At 34.2% G+C, this 10,500-nt stretch overlaps 1 protein-coding gene across 2 annotated transcripts; it reads right to left on the reverse strand.

Moving 5' to 3' along the window:
• Positions 1 to 1,883: 1,883 nt before the first annotated feature.
• LOC104899980 (anthranilate synthase alpha subunit 2, chloroplastic) lies at positions 1,884 to 8,213 on the reverse strand. 2 transcript variants are annotated; one of them, XM_010687282.4, is made up of 11 exons: positions 7,853 to 8,213; positions 7,575 to 7,759; positions 6,507 to 6,696; positions 5,285 to 5,436; positions 4,757 to 4,872; positions 4,413 to 4,659; positions 4,258 to 4,314; positions 3,843 to 3,995; positions 3,600 to 3,680; positions 3,022 to 3,108; positions 1,884 to 2,483 (listed from the first exon to the last, which is right to left on the reverse strand). In XM_010687282.4, the coding sequence occupies exons 1-11, from the start codon at positions 8,019 to 8,021 to the stop codon at positions 2,157 to 2,159; spliced, it is 1,764 nt and encodes a 587-aa protein (XP_010685584.3). In that variant the 5' UTR covers positions 8,022 to 8,213; the 3' UTR covers positions 1,884 to 2,156. The 2 variants fall into 2 exon arrangements, with proteins under 2 accessions (XP_010685584.3, XP_057252296.1); XM_057396313.1 differs by lacking the exon at positions 7,853 to 8,213 and having other exon boundaries at positions 6,507 to 6,685; positions 7,575 to 7,639.
• Positions 8,214 to 10,500: the final 2,287 nt, after the last annotated feature.

A 10,500-nucleotide genomic window follows, 5' to 3' on the forward strand; every position in this document is an offset into this window, starting at 1 on the left:
CCAGAATAAGATTGAGTTTGGTAATTAAGAGAGCATGTAAATGACTCCTTAAAGTTATAAAAGAATGTTGGTAGTAAAAGAAGATTATGGCATACTTGTAGTTGGATTCCCTACAAGTATAGAACAATGGGGGGAGTGTGGACTTGTCCTACACTCCTACGCAGGCCTACTGTGACGACAGTAGTGTCCTTATATTTTGATAACTCAAGTAGGCGGAAGGTTCCGTTCGATCTTGGGGGTATGCATACTAAGGTGATGGGTGTGAGACGGAACAAAACCGTATTTGCATTTCATCTAATAGACCAAGTTGTCTATTAAGGATTCAGTAGCCCGTATGATTCTAGTAAGATGACGGTGCCCGTTCGATGCCAAATAATGAAAGATTAAAGGATGTGAGATATGAATTTCATATAGCAGTTGTAATGTTGCATCATTTATGTTCATATAGTTTCAATGGTTATTACGTACTCAGCATAGCTGACTCTGTGTGTTATTATGTGTTTGTTACCTGTGATGAACCATTGACACTTCAATGGGGAGCAGACTAGGTGAGCTGGTGCTGCTGCATGTATCAAGCATAAGGGGGCTAGTCTGTAGTTTGAAGTTAAACTTTTGGTTTAAGTATTACTGAATTTTATAGAACATTGTTAAATGGTTTGATTTGAATAAAGAGGGGTCATCTGATTCCCGAGTTGTAATTACATTTTCTATTCCGCTGCAATTTGGTTTTGAGACAATGAATTTGAGTTACCGTATTTCTAATTATGCCTTGCGTTCCATCGCGGCGGTAACACTCCCAAAGTCGATGCGACGTAGCATTAGACGTGTATGGATTTTGGGGGTGTTACAGCGAAAAAATAGAAAACAACAAAACTAAAATGAGCTAAAAGCTTAGTAACTTTACTTCAGCCTGTAAACACGGTTTTGGTTCGCAAACGTTTTCCATACAATAATCAAGCTTGCTAATTGTTCGGAAAAGAATTCATTATTCATTAAAATATATCGCTAGCGTAGCTCAATCACTTAACACAAAATGCTGGCAAGTATAAGCTCATAACGTAACGTAACATAACATAATAGAATATTCAACCTTTTATGGTCTTAACTAAACTTATATCTGAATCATTTTTCTCCACCTGTACCTTGTCACTTTCTATCTCAGTTCATAAGCTAAGACAACTATCAAATAAAAATTCTTTTTACATTATCATACTCAAATCATAGTTCATAAATATAATCATTTTCTAACAATTTCAATAACAGAACAAGAGTGTTTTTTTATAATCATTTAATTACAATTCACAACTGACTCTATAACTATGGCCATGATCCTATGACTATAAACGATGTATGATGTAAACTATACAATATAACACACATGGACATATTAAATACATTTTGCTGAACATAAATGTTACCTCAATTGCAAACCAATTTCTTAAGATGCAAATCCAATAACTCGAAACCTTTAGACTCCTTTGATTTGTCTAAGCTCCACCAATCGATATCCATAATATACCTCAACAACAATACCAATAATTATGTACCATTCTCACTACAATTCAAATTAATAAATTGACTTTCTTATTCCTTCTAAATTCCTTTATGAATTAACTACAAATCCTTACAAGCTAATTTCAATCCTCATAACAATAATAACAATTTTCTTCTCTCACTCTTGATCCTTCTCCTCCTTCCTGTGTCTCCCTCAGCTCATGACCTCCTCATCGGAGTTGCCACCGTCGCTCCTCACCCCTATTATTTTCTCTCTCATCTACTTGGTTATTGGTTGTTGCTAATCATTGTTGATGCATTAAGAGTTCCTCTCGTAAAGAAGGTCTTTTTTTTCTTACCTTATAAAAAAAAAAAAAAAGAACTTAAACTAAAAAATATGAAACTAAATATACCACCAAACTTTGTTGTGCACTTGTGCAGTTGTGCATACAGCCAATACAAGTATACAACAATTTTATCTATCAACATACAACACAACACTATGCCCCAAGTTCCGGCATACTCTTCCCTAAGTTGAATAGTTTTGATTTCTCTGGTTCTCCATCTTTATAAATAATAATAACAAAAAAAACCTACATCTAAAAGCAGCAATTGTGTTGCAAGTTCAACATCAAACAAAAAGCCGACACTAATTGAACTCTCTACTCCCTCTCTAAGAAAGATGACTCGGCTAGATCAATTGCACGGGCAAGGCCAGCAGCCTTATTTTCGCACTCTCTCTGTTCATCTGCAGGATCACTGTCAGCAACGATGCCGGCCCCAGCCTGAAGGTGAGCTACCCATTCTCTTCTTCGATCAACATCTTTGTATGAATACATTGTATCATATCGTGTTGCAGTTGAAAAGACCATAGTTCTCAAAGCGAGAGCTATGTCCATGTCACCGGTAAATGATATCCCACCAAATCCACCACTATATGGCCCTCGTCTATTGACTTCAAGCTGATCTATCAACTCCATCGCTTTAACCTAGATAGTAGACATGCCAACCAACAGTAAGCAAGTAAGCATACAAAAGTAAACTCCAAAAGGAAAAAAATAAAAACAATCATATGCACCATTGTGGAAAGAAGGAACCAGGCACTAATGTCCCATGGCTAAGACAGTAAACATACATGGCATGAATACCTAGTATAGTAAAAAAATCTGATGTTCAAGATTTCATGTCTGTAAGAACCATACAAGTTCAGGTAAAAAAATTTCATGTCTGTAAGAACCATTCAAGCTCGAAGATCAAATAATGAGGACCCTAAGTTTTAAAATCTTTCAAATGCTAAATTTCTGAAAACAGCAATCATTCAATATATAACAGCCAGTGTTGGTATGCTGACATGGTTACTTCCATTTAAAATCTTGTTCTATTAAGGTAACTACACAGATAAGCAAGAGAGCATCCCACATCAAAATGACATTCTCGAAAAATAGCATCACTCTAACAAGGACAAAGGCCAAAAAGTGGGAGGAAGCAACGAGAAAAAGAGGCACGAGCAGACAGTAAGAGAGGAACCTTTGGTGCTCCACTAACTGTCCCAACAGGTAATGCAGCACGTAAAGCATCCCAACTTGTTAAATTATCGAGCAGTTCCCCTGTCACCTGAGAACACAAAAAGAAGTGCATAAGTTTATCAGCAAGACCTCCTTACGTGATGCAGGATCATGAGGGATACATGAAAATAATGGTGCATTACCAAGAAAAGGACTAATATATCTAGTCCATCACAAACTTAATAGTGTTTTTGTCTTCCCAAAGACCAAGAAACAGACCTTCCCTTAGCCCCTAATGGGGATACAGATGCATGCACAACTGGACCATATGTGAAATCCTAAGGTTAACATATAACCAAACTGACACTATTTCATTCCAATTCTTGGGATCGGTTCATGCAAAAAGAGTAGAAAAAAAATATTGAATACGGTCTTCCTCCCTCACATATTATTCACAAATTGCCTTTCTGTATCGCAGATCAAACAATCATCCCTCCCTCTCCCAAGAGCCTGGCCTCGCCAAATAAACTTTTAGTAGTTCAGTCAGAAAAAGGAAAGAGAACAATTAAAGGCGGTAAGAATTAAGGAGAGATAACTCACTGTAGAGCTGATATGCATCACATGGGAATATCGCTCAATATTCATAAGCTTTTCAACTTTCACAGAACCAAATTTGGAGACCTGCTTAGAGATCAGTCATCAAATTTCAGATCACAATTATAATACAAAGATAAAGGGTAATTGCTGTATTATTCCAAGAACGTATATACCATTTGAAAACATTCAGTCTAATTCGCATGAATTAGATTGGCAAGAAAGACTAGCAGGGATATATGAAATAACCTTTCCGACATCATTCCTTCCCAGATCAACCAGCATTATGTGCTCAGCACATTGCTTTTGATCATTCAAAAGCTGGTTTTCCAGCATGTAATCTTCTTTTGGTGTCTTTCCTCTTCTAATAGTTCCAGCAAGAGGTCTGTTAGTGATCTTCCCCTACAAATGCAGACGCAGAAGTATTGGCATAAATGTATATATAATTGAATCGGGCTTCTATGATACGCAATACTAGTACAACAACTTGATACACAATAATAAGACATGAAATTCAAGATGATTGATCAATGCACAAAGATTCAAGTGCTGCATCCAGTCAATTCCAGACATTAACTAAAGGGAATATCTAGTAATTTGAATGAACACTTAACTCAAAAATGAAAGTAAAACAGCAACATTGAAGTAAATACTACAGACTCACTTTTTTGACACAAGTCAAAATCTCCGGGCTTGAGGCAACCAATATACACCCTCTGGCCTGGCATGTAACAATGGATGAGAATTGAGAGGTAAGCTTGGAAAGGGGGGCCAAAAAGACATGTAATATCAAAGAACAAGCAAAATGGTGGAACATACCTGCAGATATCCCATATATGGGCTTGGGTTAACAATTCTCAATGCTCTATATACTTCAAATGGATCTGCAAATGTTCGTCTCTCAAAACGTTGACTTAATACAATCTGAAATATGTCACCGGCCAAGATATGTTCCTTGGCTTGTAAAACAGCTGCTTTATATTCTTCACTAGTCATATTTGAAGTCTTCAATGAGCTACCGAAAAGGCGGGTCTGTAATTTAATGGATCCAGAGGGCAACTTGGGACTGAAGTGAAACGCACACAAAAGTCAAGCTAAATCTAGATAGCTAAATAAAATACCATATGAGGTTATAAGTCACAGGAGTTTAAGTAGCTACTCACGTTACTATGTCATGCACCCTGGACAGCAAATATTCAAGGCGGTCAATTCCATCATTGTAAGCCTCCTCTGCAGAAGAAAAACGATCCACGCGAACCCAGTGTATCACATAAGCTTTCTGAGGTCACAAACCAATCCTGTAGTTACAAGGCAATGTTGTGGAAATATTCCAACATCCATAAATAGAGATCCGTTTCTTTTCTTTGCTATTCATCTTAGACAGAAAATCCTTGCATTTTCATACAATTTTTGGTAATTCTTTTATCGATATCTCGAATCTATCAGCGGATGAAATCAGAAACAAGGTCAAGGCTTTTACTTTAATAATCATTATAGCTAGAGAATCTTAGCTCAGACTTCCTAATATGCCTGTTACCGCTGTTCAAGTCTTCAGAATCTTCTATATGTTGAACTACATGCATGTTCCTGAGTTCTGACTAATTACACCAGTTCAAAGAGAAGACAATAGAATGAAACTTGAGTGGTCATGACTATGTGCAGAAGGAAAAGTATATCCTTCATAAACATACCTTCTCCACGTGATCAAAAACAATCACATTGTCATACAAGCCTAGATGAACATCGGGAAGGTTCCTGTCATCATCAGGTGCACTTGAAAAAGGAAGTTTCTTCTTCTCCACATAACGAACTGTGTCATACGAGAAATAACCAACCCATCCACCTAACAAAATAGCAAAAGCAACATAAGGCCATGCATACTTGCATGTCAATAAATGCAAGAGGGTCAACATGTTATGCATAAGTTCTTTCTTTAGTTTCTAGGTTCAAAATCTTTCCTCCAGATGATGGAAAGTGGTACATGAAAGACTCCCGGAAAACAAAAGGATCAAATCTATCAGATACAGTGGAAACAACGGTTTATTCTTTCCCCCTTGATCTGCACATAAGTCTAAAATTAACTCATTGTAGATTTGTTGAAGTACTAGACATCTGCATGATCAAGCAAATCATATAACTAATTAAATCATAAAAATTAAATCATCTGTACACTTTGTTACTACACAAGTACACAGTATTGTCCATATATTGTGTTCTAGGAATATAAAGACAATAATATGCTGTAATCTGTAACTGGGATACCAGTACCAAATCATGACTCAAAGGAAAGAACCGTTAGTCGCTTTTGCACGTGAACATAAAACGATAAATGTGTTAGTTATTAAGATCCTATCATGACATAATGGAACTAAATGGCTTTATTATAAAAATTCCTTAATTTAGCAAGATCAACACATGGAACGTATTGGCTGCATGACATGCTGAAGTTTTAGAAATAGAAACAACAACCAGAATTCACTCATGGGAAACGACATACAAGTATCTGATCTGGCATAAGATGTTAACAGCATGGCATGGTAAACACTCGCTACCCGACAAACATTAATTGGTACACTCAACACAAATACATACACACTTGGACATAAATCCAAGTAAATCAGCACCATTATGCATTCACGTAAGTGAGCGATGCATGCAAACATGCACGAATTAGCAACTTCACATCTCAAGACCTAAATAGCCATGAATAACACCCACTTATAGGCAATCTATATCCACGAATCAACTTGTTTTAAACTTACAACCTCTTATGATCAGAATTGAGGAGAATACCGCATTTACATTGGGCACATTCTCAGTACAAAAAACCAGAAAAGGTAAGATATAAGTATATTATATAACCAAGTTAAGTCAAATACACCTATAAGGAAATAAATCATTCATAATTCTCACCACAAAAGACATCAGGAAGTTCATCAATTAGTTGTGGCTTCCAATCCTCCATGATCTTTCTCGGGACAGCCATCGGATCCTCCACAAACTCCTCGGTCCTCTTCCCTGCATGATGATCCATCAACGTCACCAAGTTCTCTTTTGCCACAATTTCCATGCTTGGCTGAGCCCCGACGATACTGTATCTTCCCTGTAAATCCCAAAGATACTACATATAACTCCACAGTCCACTAGAAATATCATCACCTTTCCCATTGACTTATTTATTTTTACTAAAACTATGGAAAACTTGCGATCTAACATTCTTTTTCATTGGTTTTCTCACAAACAATTTATACTCCATCCGTTTCTTAATAGATGTAACATTTGACTTTTCACACTTGTCGAGACACAAGTTTGACCCATAATATCTCTAATTATATAATTGTAAAAACTATAAAAATTATATATTTGAAAAGTGTATACCGAGACAAATCCAACAAGATCGCACATGACAATATTTTTCTATATATATAAATAACAATTAATGGTCAAAATAAGTTGTATGAATAGTGTCAAAAGTCAACATGTTACATCCAAAAAGGAACAAAGGGAGTATTAATTAAGTAATTATTAAAAAGGACACCAAACAAATCTCTTTATAATAACTTTTATCATACATTTGTTTTAAAGGAAATTCCTAGTCTTGCTCTAGCAAAATAACCAAAAAAGACTTTTAGAATTCACTTACCAACTTAAAACATCTATCTGTTTGATATAAAATCCATTTCTTCATTTCACAAACTAAAATTCATGTACTAAACCACTAAAAAATAACATAAAAAAAAGCATTCATGATATTTCATGTAGCAAAAAAAAATAAAAAAAAAATAAAACACTATAATTATTCCATTTTTTTTGTTCTTTCTTATCAATTCAAGATTCTTACAAGTTCATTTCTAAAAAATTACATGCAACACTTCTTCCATAAGTTCTTACTGAAAATTAAAATGAAAATAAAATAATTAATTAGTAAAACACAAATCAAAAAATTAACAACAAAATTAAAAGATAGAGAATGATTCATACAACATGAGAGTTCTTAAACCCTGGCTCAACAGCCTCAAACAAAAAACTCGGAGCTTCTCTATCATCTTCCTTCACTAAACAACGATAAGCAAGCACCGGAGTCAAATGATCGGAGAAAATACACCGATATAACGGAATTAAATTCCCGCTTTTCGCTGCTTCAACGAACTCCGACGAATTTTTCACTGCAAATTTTCAAAAATTTACTCAAAATCAATCAAAATTATCACAAACAAACAGAAATTAATCAACATTCAATCGACGAATTGAAAGAGTACCGAGAGAAGGAGATGAAACAGCAGAGCAGTTGAAAGAGCGACGAGTAGAGATAGAAAGAGAGAGGTGTTGTTTGGAGCGAAGATTAACGGTTGGAAATGAGTGTGGAGAAATCCGACGGTTGTGATTAGGAGAGAGAAAAATGCGGGGAGTAACGGCTATGGCTGCCATTGTTGAAACTTTAGAGCATTAGAGAATAGTGAGAGAGAGAGAGAGATTTTAGAGATTCTGAGAAAAAATAGAGGGAAGAACTAAGAAGCAGACAAGAAGAGTGATGTTACACAGAGTAACAGAAAATAAGATGGGTCGACATTTTATAATTTGTTAATTCTATTGTTGTTTCTGTTTTGGTAAGAAAGTGAGAATGGGTCGATTTTGTTAGCATTAATGCCTAATTGGGGAGATTTGCTCAATTTTTTGTTTTGGTAATAAAGGAAATGTGTCTATTTGATTGTGTAGTCTTGTATGAATCCGTTGCATGAAGGATAGGAGTTAGCTCTAGTGAGTAGAGCGCTTTCCTTTGGCTCTTGAGGTCAGGGGTTCAATCCTTACCTCCAGCATTATGTTGGGCTATTTTCTTAGCATGCTATGCATGCCTTACCAGCCAATGTGTTGTTGTTTCGTACTACTAGTAGCCTTGTGGGGGTTAGTCCTTGAGTTGACTTAATTTCCTAATAAAAAAAATGAATTTGTTGTGTGTAAAAACAAAAAAAAGTTGCTTTGATGGTGGATTTGTAATATAGGGTGAATATTAAGTTTTGAAAATTGACTTTGTGGTAAAAGATGAGTTTAATTTAGGATAATCACACAAAAATCTTGTTCTTTTGAACATGATTTCAGTTTAGTTCATGATTTAGTAAGGAGTATAATGATAGAGATAAGGACAATTTTTTGATAAATGTGTAGTCGTGATCAAGAGAGATTTTATTTATTTTTACCTATATATATATATAGTATATATATATATATATGTATATATATATATATACATATATATATATATATATATATATATACATAATATTATATATATGTATATAATATAATATATATATATATAATATAGTATATATATATATATATATATATATGTATATATATATATATATATATATGTATATATATATATATATATATGTATATATATATAATATTAGGTTTAGGATACTTTCATTCAACTTATCTTGACTAATCTGAACTTATTAGAGCTTGATGCATATTATTTTAATTTGTGATGCTTTTATTAAAAAAAATTAAATAACATATATCAATTATACATGTATGAAGCAATGATATTTTAAAATCCATATAATTACATGATACGAAATGATCAAGTATTCATGTTCAAAAAGCATAAGAATAACATTAAAATATATTGACAAATTATACTATGTTAGTTTGTTAGGCTTATATTCTAATCTATTGTGTTGCCTAACATAATTAATATCGTTTGAAATACATTGACATGTAGTAATCATGAATTTTCCATTGCGCATACTTTATGCGTTCTGTTCTAAATGAAACATTAAGTGAAATGACACTATTCATTGATCAATTTTAACGGTAATTTATCGCCATTGTATAAAGAAAAATATAGTAAAATGGGATCTTGTTAGATTTGTCTCGATGCATACTATCAAATTATAACTTTTTTATATTTTCTTTACGTGTGCACAACTAAATATATTAATAATTAAATAAGTGCGTTGGGTTTGCGTGAAAAAGCAAACATTCCATTTAAAATAGAACGGAGGATGTATTATAATTAAAACTAATTATGAAACTTTTTGTATGAAGTTTGTATTATTAGAACTTATCTTATCTGAATTTATCTTATCTTATTTGAACTTATCTCATATATTTTTTTGAAATAAATTAATATAAGTTGAACAAGACACATCTTAAATATACGAATTAATTTTGATGTTGCGATGATTGGGGATGACAGTGTGGGTGCTGGTGTGGTGATTCGGGATTGGAAAGGTGAGGTGGTCGTGGTGGCTGTGAAGCGGTTCCAATCAAGGTGGAGTGTGGCGATGGCGACTAAGTTTGGTATGCAGCTGGCGCATAGGTTGAGGTTTACTAAAGTGGAGCTTTAAGTGGATGCATTAAATCTAGCCAAAGCTATTGTTGAGCAGAATTTGGGTCGTTGTCATGTGGATCTTATAGTTGAAGATATATGTGTGTTAACTCGTTGTTTTGAGTCGTTTAATGTTTTTCATGTTAAGTGGGTAGATAAATCGTGTAGCTCACTTTGTTGCTAGATTGTCTCCTTTGGATGGTCGGGAACAAGTGTTTGTGGATTTTTTTCCGCAAGATGCTTTGACCTTGACGAAGATGGATATTGATTAATAATACGTGCCCCCTTTCTACTAAAAAAAACACATTTTAAATGTCGATTAGCTAGATGAGTAATATAAAATAACTCTTCGTTATAGTTATACATATGTAAAAAAAAAAAAGTTGGTGATATTTAGGGCATGTTCTCTTCGGCGTAAAACAACTGAACAAAACTGAGCTGAATTGAACTAAATTGAACTGAAATGAACCGAGTTAAACTGAATTGAATTGAATTGAACTGAACTGATAGTGATATGTGAGAGTGTCCAGAGTTGAACTGAATTGAATTGAATTGAACTGAACTGAATTG

This window comes from Beta vulgaris, chromosome 7 (genome assembly GCF_026745355.1).
Source record: "Beta vulgaris subsp. vulgaris cultivar EL10 chromosome 7, EL10.2, whole genome shotgun sequence".
Lineage (NCBI taxonomy): Eukaryota > Viridiplantae > Streptophyta > Magnoliopsida > Caryophyllales > Amaranthaceae > Beta > Beta vulgaris.

Coding starts and splice junctions, on each gene's coding strand:
- LOC104899980 (XM_010687282.4), bottom strand. CDS start 8,021: ATGGCAGCCATAGCCGTTACTCCCCGCATTTTTCTCTCTCCTAATCAC. Junction 7,760..7,852: donor TGTTTCATCTCCTTCTCTCG/GTACTCTTTCAA, acceptor GAAAATTTGCAG/TGAAAAATTCGTCGGAGTTC. Junction 4,315..4,412: donor CATATATGGGATATCTGCAG/GTATGTTCCACC, acceptor GTTACATGCCAG/GCCAGAGGGTGTATATTGGT.